Raw genomic sequence first — 21,261 nt, forward strand, 5'->3', positions numbered from 1 at the left:
AAATTCAACTAATTGAAGCAAACATGCAAAATCAATTATGCATTTGTCCCAGCTGACAGTTTTGAAATAAGAGTGATAGTTTGCATTGTGTGGCTGTAACTTAAACCCCTGTGAAGGGCCTTCTGTAAAGACATAAGGGGTTGTTTTTTCATAATCCATGTATTCWGGATTATTTGGAGTAGGGATAAGTATGAGAAATCTGCATCTTTGTCATCGCACAGTGATCTGGGAGCGAAAGCTGTGTGTAAAATCCAGGGGAACACTGTTTTGGTATGCATTTAGAAAGCTGAAGTCCCAAGAAAGATGTTTAGATGAAACTCTTGAAAATGAAAGCTTACATTCAGTAGGAGTGGATGCCTTTCCCTTCTGTGCTTGCCAGAGAAAGTGGTATTGTTTGTTTATAGAGCTAGCATACTAAACTGGAGTCTGGATACCAGTATTAAAAAAACGTTGGTCAAATATTTTACATCCTTGTCATCTCTTCAGCTACCACTTTAGTATGGGAAGGATTAAGATTTGGATGCTGCCTGGAAGAGTTTGTTTTGAAGAAGGATTGAAAGAAAGGATAGAGGAATGCCAGACTGGGCTTCAGGCATACGGCTACTTGGAGAATGTCCCAAAAATGAGTGGTGGTAAACCATGTGTGACTTGGTCTGAAGTTTTGAGCAAAAAGCTGAAGCGAAGAACTTGCTTTTACTGGAATTAGTTCTTGCAGTCATTGACATTTGGTATGGAGACTTAAGAGGAAGTAAATGAAAGAATTTGAAAAGGAACCTGACTTAGTCAGACTTACAGACATGGAAACTCAATTTTTATGGCAGCAGTTTAGGCTGAATGATGGGAAAGAGAAGTATGTAGAAACCCAGAGGTTTTTTTGTAGCAGAAATATAACGAGAGCCTAGATTAATACTTTTGTAATGAGAATGGAAAAGAATGCAGATTTTATGAGCTATTTGCAGTATCTGTCATGATTTTCTGATCACAGTGGTAAAGAAAGAGGGAAATTAAAAAGAATAATAATGAACTACAAAACCAGAAAATACTGTTCTGATGTTACAGAATGGAGGAGCAGCAGGAATCTTGCAGAGTAGGAAAATGAGGAAAGTGAGAATGAAATTAATAGGCCMGGCAAAAGTGTTTGGATTGTGTTTTAGAGAATTGGTAAGTGGTGATTGCAATAGAGCACTGAAATCASTTGTGCCTTGAGTTAAAGAGAAGTGGATAGGAGAACATTCCTCACCTTGTATTAATGATTGAAGTTAGGGGTACATTTAGAAGGGTGTGCAGTCTAAACTGCCTAGACTTTGGTCTGCACCCTGCAAAAGCAAGGGTTGCTCTGTAACAATGAAGGATAGGTGTTTTTACTTAGGAACTCTATACGTTAGATTAGAAACATGATTTGTAATACTGGAGGGCAGTATGCTGGGTTTAATCTAGGCCATATTTAAAATTTTTCAAGATTTTAGCATTTACTAACTGTCACGGAGGACCCCAAGTCTGCTATGGGCTAGTAATCCTGTTGTCTCTAGCCAAAATAGTTATGCTTGCATTGCTTTTGTTTACAGTTGTTAAAATAAAGGGATGAACTTACACATTCACTTGCCTATCCCATGCTAAGTAACTTGTGATTATTTTGGAAAAGCCAGAAAACTGAATTGGAAACAGACTTCAGGGTATTAAGAAGAGAATTTGGAAGGAAAGCTTAATAAGTTGCATATTGGTGCTATGACTAGAATCAGAAGAGAATTGTTACAGAAGTATCATGTGTTTGAAAGTTTGGATTTGTGTCTTTCTTCTTTTTGATGATGAAAACGTGCCTGATCACAGAGTTCTTTTAGTCTGCATCTTTCTCTTTCCCCTTTCCCAGTTTATCTTTGATTTGGGAATCAATAAACCTTTGGTTTCAAGTTTTAGACAKGGTATCGGTAGCCTACTGAGTTCTGAATTTTCATTTTCTGTTTTATGACTGTATACAATAAAACCCAAAAAAATAGAAAAGCTGAGTCTTGCTGACATCTAGCTTGAAAGAGGAATGAGAGGCATAGATCATGAAATGAAGGAGACATTCAAAAGAAAGAGCAACTGCTTGCCGCAAGGAACGCAAGAAGCTTGTGTGTGAAAAAGGCATTAGACTTGTAGACCTACCAGGAAAACTGGAAATGAGCCAGAATCCGGGCTCTACTTCTGCTGACTTTGTCTTGGAGAGAACGTTTCACCTRTAATATTTCTGTGTCTAACACGTGCAAATGTGAAAAAAAAAATAAGATTTCCTTTTTTCAGTTCATTTGGGTGTCTTAATGGTGAGAAGAGCATATAGTCCCATTCATATCAGGGGCTGCCTTTTTTGAAAGGTAGTGTTCAGCTTAAAACCACAATTTCAATGTTTTGAGTGATGTAATTGTTCACGACAATGTGACTCAGTAATCAGATGAGTAGAAATTGAAGAAAAAGGGAACATTTATGTTCTTCTTGAAGTATAGTTACGGAGAGTCTTCTCTTAAGTGTTCCATAATGATGTCCAGTCTTGTCCTAAAGGCCACAAGGCATGTGTCTTCCAGCACTTCCAGTAACAATCTTGATCCTTTGTATTTAGTATAATTTTTTTTTTCTTTCTCCTTCAGTTTTCTTCCACAGAGTATTTCACATCATAGTTCCCAAAGGAGTTTGGGAGGGGAGGAGGGGCATTACGAGAAAGAATATGCCAGGAGTCATATGATGTCAGATGGTGAGTGACAGGAAGAGCCGGTGGAAAAGAGAAAAATTTGAAAGGAGGCTGTGAGTTATTGTAGCACATAATGGAGACCACCCAGAACATGCTCAGATGTGGACAGTCATGTTGGCTTTTGCAAGGACTCTGATATGGCTGCCTTCAAAAGTCTTCTAATCTGGAATCTATACAAACACAAGGCRGTCAGACTAAGCATCTGAATTTCTGTGTTTTGGCCTCAGTCCTGGTCAGAAAGATATATCTAGTCCTAGCGGAATACTTTTCTTTTACAGATCCTCATAGTTTCCAGCAAGAGATTCCACTGTGGTTTAATTTGCCTGCTTGTGGCTGAGATTCAGTTTATTCTGCCTCTCAGGTCTTAGTTGAGGGACAGGAGGTGCTGTATTAGTTCACGTATGTTAAGGTAGTTACTTTACATCTAAAAGCTATGCAGAACAGGCTGCATGAACTGTTCTCCAAAACTGTCTTTCTAGACAACTTGTTTTTTACCAGGTTGTTCCACCTCCAGGCTCTTACACGTACTTCTTGTCAGGATAGTGGGGTGAGATCTAAGGTTTTCAAAACACTGCTGATCAGGATATAGCTGGAAGAAAAAGTTATGCTGGAAGTGCAAGATTTTGTTCTGTGCTGAGATTTCAAAGAGAAACAAAAGATAGGACTTCAGGTTCTGTTCTGCCATCTTTTGACAGGATTTTCCATGTTACAGTATCAGGATCATGAAACTGACATGGATATTTTTGTTAGGTAGAAAACATTTTATATTAACTATCAAGAGAGAGTATGATTATCTCAGATCTTTAAAAACTGGGGGGCAGAAGGGGGAAAATACATTTATTCAGAGCTTTTATATCTGAAAGGTGTTAACTAGATCCTTAGCAAAATGGATACAGAAGTTTTTGTCCTGCTTTGTATTTCCCCTGAGGTAAGGAAAGTACAGGTCAGTATGTCAGATATATTCTAACTGTTGTTTATATGAAATGAACCTTAAGATCAGGATTGATAGAGCTGTTCTAGGACTTCTGGCCTAGTGGTGTGGTTAAAGTCATGAATGCTAAGAGGGAGAGCTGAGGTTTCTCATACCCTTGAAAAACTGATACTCTGTCTTAAGCTGGTATTCACACAGACTTATGTAAAAGTAATTAAATCAGGCTGTATGTGCTCATGGTTGTTGGTTTGTGGGCTTTTTTGCTGCAAGTCAGTTTGTAGGCACTCAAATTGCAAAGGCACGTTCAAATTCAGTGCATGGGTTTATCTGCCTTCCTTGGTGCTCCAGATACTTTAGCTGTAACAGGAGAAGTTGTAAGGAAGCTGCAGCATGTTGCTCTTCCTTCCACATGAYGAAATTGTTATCAAACAATTGCTGCATGTTTATTTCTGGGACAACTTGATGTGCTGGTTTTCTTGTTTCGGGAGTTCTCTGTTATTCTCATCTTCTCTTGAGGGTCTGTGAAGTTAAACCAGTGGGGGAGTGCATGCAGCTCCTTTTGTCTGAGCTCAGCAATAGCAGCATCTTACAGGAAAGGTTTTCTTTTGTATTTTCTTCCCTCCATCCTCAGTGAAAAAGCTTTTATTTTATTGTGCCCACCTGCATACTGTTTGGTTTTGTCTTGACATTTAGATAGGCTTGCGTTATCAATCATGACCTTGACTAATTTTGATGGAGATTTGCCAGTTCTGAGGAAGATGATACATTGTGTTTTTTAATTTGCTTAAGTGATGATTATGAAAAAATGGTCAAATTAGAGTTGAACTTTCTCATTTTAAAGAAAGTTGGGTCTTAGAGTAGAACTATTTGGTTATCTTCAGTGCTGAATAATTTACTTCTGGGTGTGAATTATTGCACTTAAATTCTTTTAAAGAGAAACCAAACTAGGGTGTTGGAGCAGTAGGGAGTGAACCATTCAGCTCTTTTGCAACTGAGTAATTTCGACACATATGAGTAAGCAGGAAGGTGCAGTTGGGGCCGTTTTGATTTTGATTGTGAGACGGACTAGGACTTCGATGTCTAGTGCAGTTTCAGTGAGCAGAGTTGCTTTTCACTGCTTCATGTGGCCTTGGCATCTCAAAAAAATAAAAGTTCCTGAAACAAACAAGCTGGGTTTGATTGTTTTTGTTGTAACCTGATCTGTGTCAGGTAATTTGCCAGTTGGTTTAAGTGCAAACCTGAAGRCTCTGCAAGAGTTTTATTCGGTTCCATTAGGTCCAACTAAACTTYGCAATACAGGGGCTATTATCCTGCCAGTTGTGAGGAATTTCTGTTTTATGGAGCAATGCTGACACAAAGACAGCACTGTGCAAGCTCTCTTATAACTGAACACTTTCACACTGCAATTTAGGAGGCGTGCAGTTCAGGAAATTGCTGGCTTCTGCTGGAGCACACTTTTACTGCAAGGAAAATTTTACTCGTCACTCAAGTAATTGGCAGTTTTAATACCTTGTCAGTAATTACCTTATAAACAAACTAATGCATAAAGGCAAGGCTCTGTGACCTGTTATCTAACTCACATTCTTATTTGGCCGGTGGAACTGACACATGGTGGTAGTGTTTGTTGTTGTTTTTTATTAAAGTAATTTGTTTCCATTTATTATAAATACTTTCAGCTAAGAGTTAAAAAATGCAGTGTACCTCTACCAGACAGCCTAAGGAATGAAACATGATACAAGCTCAGCGTTGGAGGGACTGCAGGATCACTTACCCATTCCCACATGTGGTCAGAAAGCCCATTAATCTCAATTCTGGTTCAATTTGTGAGTTAGGACTTTTTTGTCTTGAGTAGTAGTTATCCCACACCCCTTGAATACATGAGGGTTGTCCCTGCTACCCTAATGTGTGGCTTACTATTTGATCCAAAACAAGTATTTCCAGAAGAGGTAAACACCTTCCAGAATCAATTCTCGTTGATAATTTTACTAAAATTGCATTTGTGTGCAATCTCTGGGATCAGGGGAAAGCYCCTAAATTTTGGTAATTCATCATACAAAGTACAGAATGTACCACAGCTAGAACTGGCTTTAATTTATCAAAGTGACAAGTCATTTCAGGTTACATTTAATTGGTCATGATCTGCTTTCACGTATGTACTGGTTGCCCCTAACGAATAACCCTTTTAAGTTTGCTGATGTGTGTGTATTATTCTGTATATTCCGCAGCTGAAATGGAGGAATTGATAGGTGTCTGAGTATGAGCATGAAGTAGGGTCACTGGAAAAAGTTCATGTCACCGAAAGTGARAGAAGAGGTGTTACAGCGGACTGCGATACTCATGTCTTCAAACAGTTGCAGACTTTCTGTTGTCGAACTGGATGTGATGCTTAGCTGAAGTTTGATCAGACATGAAGTCCAAAATTGCCGTAATGACCTCTAATATCCAGAATTGTTGTTCTTTGCCAACACACTAAAAAAGTCGATAGGTTGAAATACCAGATCTAATTGCACAGTTAAAGAATGTTTTTCAGAAGGGGTGCACTGTCATTCATCTTCTGTAATTTAGCTCTGTGTTTTTTTCTGGAAATTCAGTTGGGCTTTCATGCCAAGGGAGTTTTCAAAAAACCCGAAACACTGTGCTTCACTACTACTATGATACTAATTTGCTTAAARTAGAGAGCAAATCTAACCTCTTTTCATTACAATATTGTGATGTATTATTCCATGCAAGTATCAGATATTCCTACTGTTCAGAAGTAGATGATTGTAAAGTTCTACATCTCATTTTAAAAGCCATTAATTGCAGTAATTTGATCATATTGCATTTTTTTGAAAGTTTCCTGGGATTCTATTTTAAGAAATACCAATGAACATTTATTTAGACTACTCCACTTTGTGTTTTCGAGTGGTAGAAATTAATGTTACGTGTAGAGAAAATAYTTTTTTGGTTTTCTATAACTTAAAATTATTCTCAAGTAGGGGAATTGAGAATTAACTTTTGCCACAATCATGTAGTTAAGATGTATTTAATCTGGAAATTACATTCTTTTGCCTACTGCCCTTAAATTTCAGGACCAGTAACAAGATTGCCAACATTTTCTCTGAACATCTGAAGCCATTTCAGAGTCTAGAAACTTTGGACCTGAGCAACAACAACATATCAGTGCTAAAAATGTCATCATTTCCATCATTACAGCTCAAGTATTTGTAAGTAATTTTTTTTAATTATTTTTTTTTTTCATTTTCCTTCTGGCTACTTTCAGGAATCTTGTTGGATAATTTAGACTGGCAGCTGTTTCTTAAGGGACTAAGTCTTTCTTTAATTAGAATGACATTAAATATTCCTGCTTTTACCTGTCTAGTTTAACATAAGTTGCTAAGTTGAAAATATGAATTGCTACAATGAGGTGTTTTAWTTAATCAAAAAAGTCTGAGGCCATTATCTTGAGATGAAACAAATAGATGTGTCTCTTGAGAGAAAYAATTATGTAATAAAATGAATTTAAGTTCCCTATGGATAGGCTAGTTTGTAGTTATATGGAGTTCAGTGGACTTCTGAATATAATTTTAATTCTTACTCAGGAATATTGCAATGCCAGATACACTGACTGAGAAAAAAGTAATGGTATTGCCACATATTATCTTCTTCCATTATCACACTCTGGCAGAACAGAGTGAAATGTTGGTAATGAAATACTATTTGACTATAGAATAAACTGTCAAGTGCTCTAATTAATATGTTAAACAAAATTCCATTTTCAATGAGTAAGCATCACAAGAGCTTTGTTTTTCACTACTTGTTATTTGAAATCTATTAAATAACTGTAAATTTAACCTTCTAGACATTGTTTCAACAGGTATATTAACAGTAACCGAATAACCTCTATGGAGCCTGGAACCTTTGACAATTTGTCTGCCACACTTCAAGTACTGAAACTGAACAGGAACAAAATTTCAGCAATCCCTCAAAAGATGTTTAAACTATCCCATCTGCAGCACCTGTAAGTGCAGCCTACAATTGACTAATTGTTTTCAGATTTTCCATAGCACCAGCAGTGCTTGAACTTTAGCCTTTAATTTAACCAGAGGCAGAGTGAGACAGACACAGAAAACATATTACTACAGCCCTTAGTAAGTGCAGGGTTGTACTGAACAAAACTAGTCTTATATGTTGGTGAGATGTGAACAGTGTTTGTGTTTAAAATTGTGGTTGCCTATTAAAAGAAAAAAAAAAAAAAAGGCTGGAGGAGGGGTAGTAGCAATATTTCTGCAAAAAAGCATTGAAAAAATAGTAAGTGAAGTAAACTTACATAGTTTACTGCAGTAGTCATTCACTTAATTTTCCTCATTATGCTGTGAAAGTACAAAGTAATTTGCTTTCATACGGCATGACAATAAGCAATATGCTTGGATAAATAGACCTTCAGCTTTCCTGATACAACAGTCTATGAATGTTTTACCAAATAAATAACAAAGTTATTTAATATGAAAGAGACAGGAATATTTTTTATTGGAAAACTTAGAAAATACATAACATGGACAAGAGGATGGGTTGAAATTTGTCAAATCCTTAGTAATTATTTTCCATAGCAGATAGTCAAGAGTTAAAAATGACACAGTCTCTTAGGTTAACCTTGAAGGTGATAGGTCATTACACTGTAATATTAGCGTGCTTGACACTTTTGGAAATGRGGACTCTGTTTCTTCTGTATACAAATACAGGAATGGTTTTACTCAGACCTCAGTCAAAGAGTACAAGGACAGCCCTGCAAGTCTTGGGATTCTTTATGGATCTTGGTAGACTTCCCGATCTTCAGTTTCACCTAAAATTTTGGATATTGGTTATATTCTTGCCTAAAAATGCTCARTGCAGTGAAGGACAAATAATTGTGTTATCTGCTGAAAGTATGCAGACAGGAGTGGGAAAAAAAACTAAACCCTGTTCTTACTGAATGTTCTTCACTGTTTATATTTCAGCACAGGATGAGAAGTAGGGTTCTCCCTCAGGTCTCTATCAGTAAGTTTTGTGTCAGGCTGCCATAGAGGAAAGTTGAATTCTTAGAGAGCTGATGCTCTGAAAAATAATGATGATATAACTATGGAGAGGGGATTATTTAGACCTTTACTTTGCATGGGGAAGTAAGTTTTGGAAGGAGAGGATTCTTCCTAGTTCGGTAGATGTAGGACTTTTTTGAAGGGGCAGATGATCACTTATTGTATGAGGACCTTTTATTAGTATTGTCTAATCCTGTCATTGCAGCTTCCCCTCCAGCTAGTTATGCCCTACAGCTCCCTCACAGGATACACACTGGTCTCAGTTTCTGACTGCAAAGGGTGAGTGTAGTGGCAGAAGGGCAAGTGCCAAGACCACTTAAGAAAGAGGAAGGTGCTATGTGTAACTGGTTGTGGAGAAGGAGGGAGAAATATGTAATGAGTGCTTGGCTGCAGATAAACAAAAGAGAGATCGCCCAGGATATCCAATTTTGTTCAGTTATCACAACTAAAATTCCAACTTTTTCTTGACTGGTTATTGATTGCAGTTATTAACCAACCKTAACAACTCTACTGCTGTACTACTGGATAACACCAGGAACTTGCTTTCCATTTTGAATCTGTGAACAGGATCAACCATGAAAGTCTACATCTACAGGGATTCTTTAAGTCTGAAAATCAAGGAACTACCAAGTATTTGTCCCCAGTATCAGAAAGGCAGAGTAGTATTAGCATGGTTGGACAAAATGTGTTATAATAAAATGTTTGATATTTATTACTTCTTGTCTTTGTTTTCTGTGCAAGAAAAGTGTTTAAATAAAGTTGTTTCCAGAGAGGGAAGAAAGATTGTTGGCATGCAGGTAAAACTACTGTGCTCTAACTATAAATTTTGTTGATGCAGGGAGCTGAATCGGAACAAAATTAAAAAAATAGATGGGCTTACTTTCCAAGGTCTTCCTGCTTTGAAGTCATTAAAACTGCAGAGAAATGGGGTTTCGAGGCTCATGGATGGTGCGTTCTGGGGTTTGACCAACATGGAAGTCTTGTAAGTATCAAACTTCTGCTGGTAGATTCTGCTGATAACACATTAAGTAGATTTGCTTGGTAAAATCTAAAGGCCTTTTTGAGTTAGATTGTTCTGGTGTGGGCAGTTAGTAGCGAATATGTGGAGTAGCCCATTTTAAATTTGTGCATGCAGTTCTAAATTTAAATAGAGGCCCCAGCCGTCTAACCAGTGTTGTGAGTTCAGATGTGGACCTGTGGTGTAGCATGCATGCTGCTGAGTTTCTGAACCTTGTGTCTTTTTCTGTTGTGTGTGTTTGTAGGCAGCTGGACCATAACAACTTAACAGAGGTAACCAAAGGCTGGCTTTATGGCTTGCTGATGCTGCAGCAACTCCATCTCAGCCAAAATGCCATCAGCAGAATCAGTCCTGATGCCTGGGAATTTTGCCAAAAACTCAGTGAGCTGTGAGTAGCTTTATTCTCTTGTAGTTTCAAAAGCCAGGTACATGCCAAAACATGAGCTTCGTACTACTGATCTGTGAATTTTTCACAGYGAAGTTTCCAAGGTGACAACAACTTTGCTGTGTAAGACAGTTACATCTTGTTGAAAGAAGTTGAAATGAACTGTGATTGCTTCATTTCACTGTGGTGGTTGTACTAAAGCTGTAACAGCCGTTTTCAAATCAGAGAAATTCATTCTGCAGTAATTTGTGAATTGTTTGAAACAGTGCAAAATGCTGTGTGGTTAGAAATGGTGTAGTAGGTTTTGTGATAATTGTAAGGGGAAAAATTCTGCTCCCTCCTGAAAATTCATGTGGGTTAAACTGACTTAAGTAAGCACTGCAGCGTGAACATTAAAATGCCTTTTTCTCTCCTTAAATTTGCAGAGATTTGACATTCAATCAATTAGCAAGGTTAGATGATTCAAGCTTCGTTGGTTTAAGCKTGCTGGTTGGACTGTACATTGGAAACAACAAAGTAAATTACATTGCTGATTGTGCCTTCAGGGGACTTTCCAGTCTACAGATTTTGTAAGTTGACAAACTCAATTTGTAAGGTCAAAAACTTTTAAAAAATCCTATGTTTATAGGTTACTTCTTTTTCTTATGAAATAGACAAGGGCATTTTGTTGGCTTCACTAATCATTGTATGTTTTTCTTATATTAAGACTTCTTTTCAGAATAGTTAGGAAAGGGGGGTGTTCCTCTTTTGTTGAGGCTGTGCACAATGGATGGTGGTGTGTGTGATAGAAACGTTCAGTGGCATTGTGGGAAAGGCATACCTGTGCTTGAAGGCAGCAAGCAGGGCACTGCTACCCACAGTTTTAGGGATCTGGATCATAGTTGTGTGTTAACTGAATCAGCATTTTCCCTCATGGTATAAATAAGAACTCATTGTCATGACTGACAATTGCTTTAAGCATTTGAGAATGTTTTGAAATAGCATTTCTTAAAGGAAGGGGAAGAATGAAGTAAACTAATCTAAATATATTCCACTTCATTAAAACCTTCCCGTTGCATACCACTGACCCATCTGTCAGCCAGATGAGCAAAATGATTGCCTTTCCCTCTAGGCTTTGAAAAGGGTACTAACACTTTATTTTCAGGGGTTTGCTCACATACTCAGAGCATCTAGGAAAGATGCAAATTAGAGGGGTATACACTGTGTTTTTTCACAATCTACAACTCTCTGTATTCTTAAGAGAGGAAGTTACACAATCAGGAGGTGTTTAGGATTTGTTAGGCTTTTTCTCCTTGATTTTCTTTTCTTCTCCAGCCTACCTTGTTGATTCTTTGCTGACACACCATTCTGTACACAAATCTGACCTCTTTATGCTTCATAGATAATTAAGCAAGTGTTGTGGATGTTTTGATTCTCTGGGTGTTAATAATATCGGCTTAAAAAGACATGATATGTGTTTCGTTTCAAAGGGACAGCAGTTGATCTTTCCCTTCCTGTGATGCACCTTCTCTTAAAATAGTCCTGTATCTGAATACCCTTGGAGGGGTATGTGGTTTTGTTTGCTCACAATTCTAAAAATTGTTGAGTTTGTGATTTTTTTAATTATCAGTAAAAGTTAAAACTATTAACACTATTCAAAGTCTCAAAGTAAAAATGGAAATATAGTTAATCAGGAAAAGCCTCTCTTAAAAATCCCACAAAAACCAACTAAACCCAAAAAACAACCTAACAGAAAGCTGATTTAGAATTTTATTTTAAAATTATAGATGCTGTTGAAGAAGTATGTACCTTGTTTTTTTTAATAACTCTTGTGGTTTGATTTCCTGTCCCCTCTTAAACAGAGATCTGAAAAACAATGAAATATCATGGACGATTGAAGATATGAATGGTGCTTTCTCTGGCCTAGATAAACTTAGGAAGCTGTGAGTATTGCTACAATATTTGTATCTCATAATTCCTTAAAAAAATAAGCTTATTATGTGTCTTTCAAGGGACGAGCCCAACACTTACGAATATTAAATTTTCCATAGCAGAGATAATTTTTTTCTTCCTTACTACTTTGTTCTCTAACATGTTCCTTTCCCATAAAGGAAATTCCAGATTTTTCACATCAAAATAATATGAAATGTTTTAAGTATTACTAATATTTATAGAGATACTAAAAATGAAGTTTTCCCATACTAGCGAATAATGAGTTTGGCTTATGACAAACTTATGAAGACATAGTGATGGGAATTGTCTTCGATAAGGTAAAGCAGCTTCCAGTGGAAGTGGCTGCATTAGACTGAAATTTTCAAATGCAGATTTATGAAATTAAAAGACAGTTACTCATTTAGAAAAATCCATTTCTCTTAACTGTGCACTTTAAATGTCTTCTAAACTCATTGTAAAATCTAGATATTTATTCTAGGGAATTTTTTACCATTATTTGAGTATTTTTAAGATGTGAGACATTTTGATGTGTTGATGAGTGAATGGTAAATACTAGTCACAGTTCARAAACAAACACTGAAACTGCAATTATTTTGCTCAAAAATGCTCTTTTAATTGCATCTGTTTTTCATCATGTGCCTAATTTTTTTAGGATACTCCAAGGAAACAGGATTAGATCTATTACAAAGAAAGCATTTTCTGGTTTGGATGCACTTGAACACCTGTAAGTAGTAGAAGTTCACATTTAACTTAAAATTGGAAAAAAACCCAGTTTTGAATCTAAGTAAAATTAAAGTAGGTCTTACAAGCTTTACTTAAGATCTGGGATGAAGTACAGTTACCATGGTTGCTACTGTGATCTTCAGAAGGTTTTTCAGTTTTTGAGTTAACGCTGGATTTTGGAATTAATGCAGAAATTCTTACATATTAAGCATGCCATGAAACTCCTTAATTTGTCTCTTTTGCTTTTGAGCATCCTTTGAATATCAGTAAAATAGCAACTATTGCTTGAGTCTTAAATACAGTCAGCTTAATAAATTACTATCTTCTAATCCTATTTTTCTTTTTTTCTTTAGAGATCTAAGTAACAATGCAATTATGTCAGTTCAAGGAAATGCATTTTCGCAAATGAAGAAACTCAAAGAATTGTAAGTTTCTATCAAAAGACTTCATCTCWGTTAAATATATATATACCCTGTAAAATGTATAAAGGCCTTGTAAGACATTTCCTGATGCAGTGATAAATTGCTGTAATCTCTCTGAAGTAACATTAAAAGGTTATGTCAGTGTTTTGGGGGTTTTTTRTTTTTTATATGATGGGTGTATTTAAGGTAGAGGGTGGAATAGGATGCATTCAGTTTCTGCTACATTGTTGTCTCTAAAGTCCTTACTTTAAATTAGGTGAACTCTAGCAGGTTTCAGATAAGAGAGACTTTGATGTAATGTCCTCTAAGATCAGCAGTGCTATCACTGAGCTAAAAGCTTGCTGGACCAGTGAAATGCAGTGCTGTAATTCTTTTGTAAAGACCTGGTTGTCAGAGCTTGTAATTGGGTCCTTCTCTCCTGTGGTAGCAGAGAGACAGATGTTCAGAGAAGTCGTGAAGCGGTTACTGCGAAAAATGTATTCTAGTGAGGATGGTTTTTTGTCCTCTTAACCTTTTTTCTGTTGATTAGTGCAGAACAACCCTGGTTCACAGATTGGGTGCAGAGGGTTATATTGAAATGGGTGACATCACCCTGTCACTAGTGGGGTTCAGGAGGGCTTCGTTCTCAGCCCTGTGCTCTTCAACAGCTTCATAAATGACTTGGATACAGGCCTGGAAGGGATACTGAGCAAGTTCACAGATGGTACAAAACTGGGAGGAGCTATTGACTCCCTCCAAGGTAGGGAGGCCCTGTGGGGCGACCTTGACAAATGAGAGGGCCTGGGCAGTGACCAACGGTGTGTAGTTCARTGAGAGAAACTACCAGATTCTACACCTGGGGCAGGGCAGCCCTGGGTGTTGGTACAGACTGGGGAATGAGATGCTGGAGAGCTGCCGTGGAAAGGGACTTAGGGTCCTGGTTGAGGAAAAGCTGAACCTGAGTCAGCAGTGCCCTGGCAGCCAGGAGGGCCAGGTGTGTCCTGCAGTGCATCAGGCCCAGCATCACAAGCCAGGCGAGGGAGAGGATTGTCCTGCTTTGCTCTATACCACTGTGGCCTCACCTTGTGTGCTTTGTGCAGTTTTGGGAGCCACAATATAAGAMAGACATTAAACTCTTAGAGAGTGTCCAAAGGAGGGAAACAAAAATGGTGAAGGGCCTTGAGGGGAAGCTGTGTGAGGAGTGTTTGAGGTCATTTGATTTGTTCAGCCTGGAGGAGACTCAGGGGAGACCTGTTTGCAGTCTGCAGCTTCCTCATGAGGAGGAGAGGCAGGCACTGATCTCTCCTCTGTGATGAACAGTGACAGGACAGAGGGAGTGGCCTGGAGCTGTGTCAGGAGAGGTTTAGGTTGGATATTAGAAAAAGATTTTTCACTCAGAGGGGATTGGGCACTAGAACAGGCTACCCAGGGAGCTGGTCTCAGCGCCAAACCTGCCATTGCTCAAGCGTTTGGACAATGCTCTTGGGCGCGTGGTGTGATTATTGGGGATGTTTCTATGCAAGGCCATGAGTTGGACTTGATGACCTTTGTRGGTCCGTTCCAGCTCAGTATATTCTCTGATTCTGTGGATCTGTGTGAATTACTTTTGCTTTTCTTTCAAGAACAAATGAGATTAGAGGAGAGATATTTTATTACTGACTAAGGTTTTTAGTATGTTTTTTAAGGGTGATTTTGAGTTTCTAGCCAAAATTAGGAACTTCTGCTTAAACTTCTGATTCTAGATTTTTACCAGAATATTCCTTTGCTTTCTTATATATTTTTCCCTTTGTGAATGTAGTTATTCCCATAGGTTAGGTAAGCTAACAACTAGTTTTGCATTTGTTATTTCATCATGTTACTATTCTTTTTCTCCTCCTCACTGAATGTCTTTACTGGGATAAATTCTGGTTGAAAAGGAAATTAGAGAATGAATTTGTCTCACATGTTGACTTCCAGAGTGCCTGCCTTCTCAACTGTTCTCCTGCATGCCCATTCTGTCTTTTTGGCTGCAGACTGTAGTTTTGTATCCAAAGACACTACAAACAATCTTGTTTGCCTGAACTCGTAGCTGAAGCTGGAGTTCAGGATAACATGTCTGCTTTGTAGCATGTAGGAGTCATGACAATGGTGTCACTAATTTGAGCTGAACAACATTGATGATTTTTAGTTACCGTGTGTGTATTTAACCTAAAAACTTAATTTTATTAAACATGTATACTCATACAGATCTGTATTGCAAACAGAAAAAAACAGGCTTTGATTTTAATTGCTTTTTCTTAGGCATTTCAACACATCAAGTCTCTTGTGTGACTGCCAGTTAAAATGGCTACCACAGTGGATGTCAGAGAACAACTTTCAGAGCTTTGTAAATGCCAGTTGTGCCCATCCTCAGCTGCTAAAAGGGACAAGTATTTTTGCTGTCAGCCTGGATGGGTTTGTCTGTGGTGAGTGTAGCCTCTTTTTCTCATTCCATAGAACAAATGTCACTGTATGCTTGGGGTTTTTTTGTGGGTCCGTGATATATTGTGATTTCTATAACAAAATAGAGAGGATTTGATACTTCTTTCTTCTGTTCCCAAACTGTGATGTAGATGCTTACAGCTTGTGRCTTCCTACATGACAGGCAGTGATGGTATTCTGACTTTTATTTCAAGTACAGCTTGCTTACATAGAACATAGCATAACRTGCAGTTGAAAGCTCAATAGTATTTGAGGGTAAATGTATGTGTCTTTAGATTTAAAAGATAGATATTGTTTAGATAACTATCATTTTTAAGTGAGACATATTTTTGGAAAATTCAGATGCTGTTTTTGAGTTAGATTATTTGTCAGTTTTTTTGCATACTCCATTAGTCTTGAGGTTATTCCAGAACTGATAAAATTTGAAGGTAAAAAAGCCATACTAGCCTTGGCTCTTGAGKTTTTTTATGTGTGTTTGTTGTATGCTTTAAAAATTGTTCAAACTATGTAAATTATTGCCTGTATATCAACTGTGTTTAAAAAGATCTGATTACCACAGTTATAATACTGGTGTTTTTTATTTCAGTTTGACCGATATTAAATGCTAGGAAAATATTTTTACTGTAGGACTGGAGAATTTGACATGATAGCATCTGCCTTACAAATGAAATTTTTCTATGTGTTTTTAGTTGCATTCATTATCACCTACTTTATGTTCTCTGTTTAAAGCGAAGTGAAGCTAAGCATTCAGAGTCAAGATGTGTGTACTCTGATATGTAAAGTGGGAACTTTGAAAATATCAGGAAATTTAAAAGCTAACTACATTTCATGTATTTTTGTTGATTTTATTTTTCTTACTAAAGAAAATTTAAACTTTGTATTCTTTGGAGACARTGGTAGCTGTCTTCGCAGTAACTTTCATAGCAAATATTACTGTTTAATTTTTACTGTTGCTACAAATACCCTTTCTCAGTGGGAATGCAGGTCCAGAATATAAAATAGTGTACCAAAATTTTGTTTTTTCCTTTCCTATTAGGAGTAAAATATTTAATAAATTAAATAATTATTAAATTAAATAAATTAAATAAAATAATTAATTAATTAAATTAATTTACTGCTAAAAAGGAGAGGTTGATATAATGCAGGGAATTACAGATTATTCTGTGGCTAGAGGATTATATATGAAATAGATGTCCTAATTTATGAGAAATACATTTTGTCAAAAAATTTAACTGGGGATTTTAATATCTGTCTTTCATTTGTTACTAGGGGGGATTGTGATCTTTCTTTTAGCTGCTGAATGTTTTTTTTAATTAATTAATTTCAAGCCATGTAAGACTTACTAGCAAAAAGGAATGTACTGAGTCAGTTGTCTCATTTAATACTTAACGTAATTGTCATACAGAAATAACTAAAATTTCCTCATAGAATCATTGAGTGTTTCACTTAAATCTTTGAAGTGTGTTATCACTAGATGTTTGGGTATACACTCCTTGCCTTACAAGATTGCAATGGCTGTTCTTGGTTTTATAGAATTTTTAAGAGAAATTTGTTGACTCTTGTCTGAAATTAAAAGGTGTGTGTGTATATGTGGATGTCTTTGTGATAYATTAATTCATATAGGCTCTCAAATAATTCTGTTCTGACAAAACATAATGCTAGTGTTATCCTAGTGTGTTCTTCTGTATTTTGTACTAAGTGCTTATTTGAGTGGCCTTTTTATCACCCCATCCTGTCAAATAATTAAGATTGAAACATGTTCTCCTGTCCTTTCATGAGGCTTGTTTAAGTACTTAGTGTGTTCTACTTAGTTAACGCTCWGCAAAGGTATTAACTCAATTTGCGAATGGTATATTTTGTCATGGAGGGTAAAGACATGGGTCTGAAGCATAGAAAGCAAATGGCCTGGGAGGTTCTTAAAGCCCATGCTTAGAGTCCCAGATTCATGTTGCCCTGTCTCTGGAGCAAAGCTTCCATCCTGCAGGTGTTTTGCAGACAGTTCAAGGTTAGTCTGTCTGCACATCTCATTTTCTTTTATAACACATAGCATGGAGGTTCTTAACGGAAATAACATTTTAACCCCAAGATGTTGTTCCCAAACAGCTGAGATGTGAGGGGACAAAGGGACTAGAAGAAACAGAAGCATCTGCAGAGATGAATATTTGGGGCACAGGGTTTCCCTGCAGTTCCTGTGAAGTTTGTCAGGAGATTAGAGAAATCTTGGAAGTTGAGACTATGCTAAGGCTTTTGCTTTTGGGAGACCAAGCATGTACTTGCCTGCTATATGTACCACATTACATGTGGTATGTATAATTAAATAAATAATTCAGAAGGCAATTAACTCTGTAAACTCTCAACATKGCGCTTTAAATGTAACATTCCTATAGTAAAGGGACCTCCAAAATTTCTTGATTTCTTGTGTTTTGCCCTGCTTAAGTGATGTTCCATCCCCTTTGGACCAAACAGATGCAGATCACTGGAACACTGACTTTTGTACATGATTTTTTTTGTGGGTTTGGGTAAAACCTTCAAYTATAACTTGCAGTTTCTGATAGCAGAACTATGCTTTCAATAAAGAAAAACATCAGCCTGAGGTGTTGTAAAGATGAAAGRTAGGCTTCATGATTGATGTTCAGAATAGTTGTTATCAATGTCAGGGGGTAGTTCTTCCACCTTTAGTGCTATTGTTGAAGAAACTATGCACGCAGTCTGCTTTTAAATGTGCTTTCTCTTCAATAAGAGATGTCTGGGCACAATAAACTCATAAATACAGCATCTTTAAATGCCCGAAGGCTAACAAAATTTAGAACAAAAGCATTGTGTATCCATTTAATAAATATTTTTCTGACTCTTCTCTCAAATCTTCTCTATGAAACAAGGCTTACAAACTCTCTGGAAAGAGTCCTCAGGCCTCACATGTATTTTTTTTTCTTCCTCTGTGCAGATGATTTTCCTAAACCACAGATCACTGTCCAGCCAGAAACGCAGTCAGCAATCAGAGGTTCCAATTTGAGTTTTGTGTGTTCGGCAGCCAGCAGCAGTGATTCCCCAATGACTTTTGCATGGAAGAAAGACAACGAATTACTGCAAGATGCTGAAATGGAGAACTACGCACACCTCCGGGCGCAGGGCGGTGAAGTGATGGAGTACACCACAATCCTTCGACTGCGCAATGTTGAATTCAGCAACGAAGGGAAATACCAGTGTGTTATTTCAAATCATTTTGGTTCATCCTACTCGGTCAAAGCCAAACTTACAGTAAACAGTAAGTATGTTATTTTCTGCTTATGGACTTTAAAGTAGAATGATTTTAATTAATATAGGTAATTATAGTTTTTCCATTCTTCTCGTCTGCATCTTTTAGAATATCCCTTAATATGAGATTATTTATTAAAAATCTATGTACTTCCAAGGTTATCATTAAGTCTTACCTCTAGTCTTAGTGTGCTGAAGCATAGTATAGGAAGAAAATAAATAACATACCCAATTCATAGTATATCTGGCAAAATCAATGTTACAAGATGGAAAAACATTAACTTTTCCTTACAGGAGATAAGTTTATGCTCTGTTTCAAGATGCTATGGAAAGGTCATGTAGGAGGCTGTTAGCAAAAATGAGATTTTCATCTATGTGGTCTCACAGAGCTCACCAGTTCCCTCCCTTTCTGCTGGCTACTGATAAATTTAGGTTGTATGTTTTTGCAGTGTTTTTAGGCCCATGAAGAGTGTTTTAAGAAAATGCTGTACARAAAAGGAAAAGTATGTTTCATGTGTTCATTTTGGTATCATCAACTTTTCTTTAGTGCTGCCTTCATTTACAAAAATGCCCATGGACTTAACCATTCGAGCCGGGGCAATGGCCCGTTTGGAATGTGCTGCAGTTGGACATCCTATCCCACAGATTGCTTGGCAGAAAGATGGTGGAACAGATTTTCCTGCAGCTCGCAAGAGGCGCATGCATGTAATGCCTGAAGATGATGTATTCTTTATTGTTGATGTAAAGATCGAGGATACAGGTGTTTACAGCTGTACAGCTCAAAACACTGCTGGAAGTATTTCAGCTAACGCAACATTAACAGTGCTAGGTAAGATATTGGCATGCCTGAACAGCACAGTCACTATTATGATGCAAAACAATAAACATTTATTACATTTCTCAGTGTATACATATCTGATATATATGGGGCGGAGGGAAGAAGGAGCTTCTATTTTAATTTAGAGACAGTAGATTTATTTAACTTCCSATTTCTTGTCATTTTGTTAACCATTTTTATTGCAGTTCTCTGCAATCTTAAGCATGTATGATTTGATCTTTTTACCTTGTAAGGTAGACAAGCATCTAAATCTACKTGTCTGAATAATAAGTAAATTGTAGACTTTAAGTACAAGTCTTTGTTTTTCTTCAGAGAATGAGAGTAAGCTTCATTAGGCCTTATTGATGCATTTAATTTAGCTTTTTCTCTTGAGCTGTGAAGGGACACTTATTCTTGCAAGGTCATTTAGAATATAAGGCTTGTGCTTTCTTTTCAGAAACACCATCATTTYTGCGGCCTTTGCTAGATCGCACTGTAACAAAAGGTGAAACTGCTGTCCTGCAGTGCATTGCTGGTGGTAGCCCTCCACCCCGACTGAACTGGACTAAGGATGACAGCCCTCTCGTGGTAACGGAAAGACATTTCTTTGCTGCTGGCAATCAGTTGCTGATTATTGTGGATACAAATGTAGAAGATGCTGGAAAATACACTTGTGAAATGTCTAATACGCTTGGAACAGAACGAGGCAACATCCGTCTTAATGTAATTCCTACTCCCACCTGTGACTCTCCTCAAAACATTGCCCCATCACTTGATGATGATGGATGGGCCACAGTTGGCATTGTAATCATAGCTGTGGTTTGCTGTGTGGTGGGCACTTCCTTGGTGTGGGTGGTCATTATCTACCACACCAGAAGGAGAAATGAAGATTGCAGCATCACAAATACAGGTGTGTAAACTGAAGGGTTACCTTGGCAAGGAAAAAAGAAGTTTGTGGTTGCTTTGCAGTGACTTTATTGTAGGAACATTTGTGTGCTTTGACTCAGAGGCAGAAATTGTTACCTTCAGTGCTTTGCTGACAAGTTTAAAATTGTTTTTACAAACTGAAGTATACTGATTGCTTTTTTTTRTATTTCTTTGCTTTCCCACAGATGAAACAAATTTACCTGCTGACATTCCAAGTTATCTGTCATCCCAGGGGACACTGGCTGAAAGGCAGGATGGATATGGCTCATCTGAAAATGGCAGTCATCATCACTTCCTCACGTCTTCTGTAGGAGGGTATTTCTTGCAGCAGAGGGACAGTAATGGTAGGTAGAAAATGCTAAGCAGATATTTYGTGTGGCTTGAGGAGCTGCAGTTTGGCTATTGTATTTCTAACTAATAAAAATAACTCTAAAGAAACATCTTTACTGAAGTTTAATAGAGGACGTGAAAATTATTGCTTGTGATTTTTTTCAACAAGATAATAACTGGAACTTGGTTCTGTTAATCGAAATGATGCTAGGGTGTTCATTAAATCAGGAAGTTTTTCTCTAGTCTCAAGGGTAAAATGATAAAATCARTGAAACAAGAGTGTCCAAAAAAATTACCACAGCATGT

General features: G+C 37.3%; 1 protein-coding gene across 1 annotated transcript in view; it reads left to right on the forward strand.

Moving 5' to 3' along the window:
* LRIG3 (leucine rich repeats and immunoglobulin like domains 3) overlaps nucleotides 1–21,261 on the forward strand; it is a 39,517-nt gene that overhangs the window by 13,853 nt on the left and 4,403 nt on the right. The window contains exons 4-16 of the mRNA XM_057378793.1: nucleotides 6,725–6,859; nucleotides 7,510–7,653; nucleotides 9,546–9,689; nucleotides 9,970–10,113; nucleotides 10,536–10,679; nucleotides 11,952–12,032; nucleotides 12,695–12,766; nucleotides 13,119–13,190; nucleotides 15,447–15,610; nucleotides 18,571–18,891; nucleotides 19,429–19,710; nucleotides 20,156–20,608; nucleotides 20,811–20,969. Of these exons, the coding sequence (XP_057234776.1) occupies nucleotides 6,725–6,859; nucleotides 7,510–7,653; nucleotides 9,546–9,689; nucleotides 9,970–10,113; nucleotides 10,536–10,679; nucleotides 11,952–12,032; nucleotides 12,695–12,766; nucleotides 13,119–13,190; nucleotides 15,447–15,610; nucleotides 18,571–18,891; nucleotides 19,429–19,710; nucleotides 20,156–20,608; nucleotides 20,811–20,969 (2,315 nt within the window). The remainder of the gene's footprint in view (nucleotides 1–6,724; nucleotides 6,860–7,509; nucleotides 7,654–9,545; nucleotides 9,690–9,969; nucleotides 10,114–10,535; nucleotides 10,680–11,951; nucleotides 12,033–12,694; nucleotides 12,767–13,118; nucleotides 13,191–15,446; nucleotides 15,611–18,570; nucleotides 18,892–19,428; nucleotides 19,711–20,155; nucleotides 20,609–20,810; nucleotides 20,970–21,261) is intronic.

Source organism: Malurus melanocephalus, unplaced genomic scaffold (genome assembly GCF_030028575.1).
Source record: "Malurus melanocephalus ecotype Western Australia unplaced genomic scaffold, MMel_1.1 scaffold_375, whole genome shotgun sequence".
NCBI lineage: Eukaryota > Metazoa > Chordata > Aves > Passeriformes > Maluridae > Malurus > Malurus melanocephalus.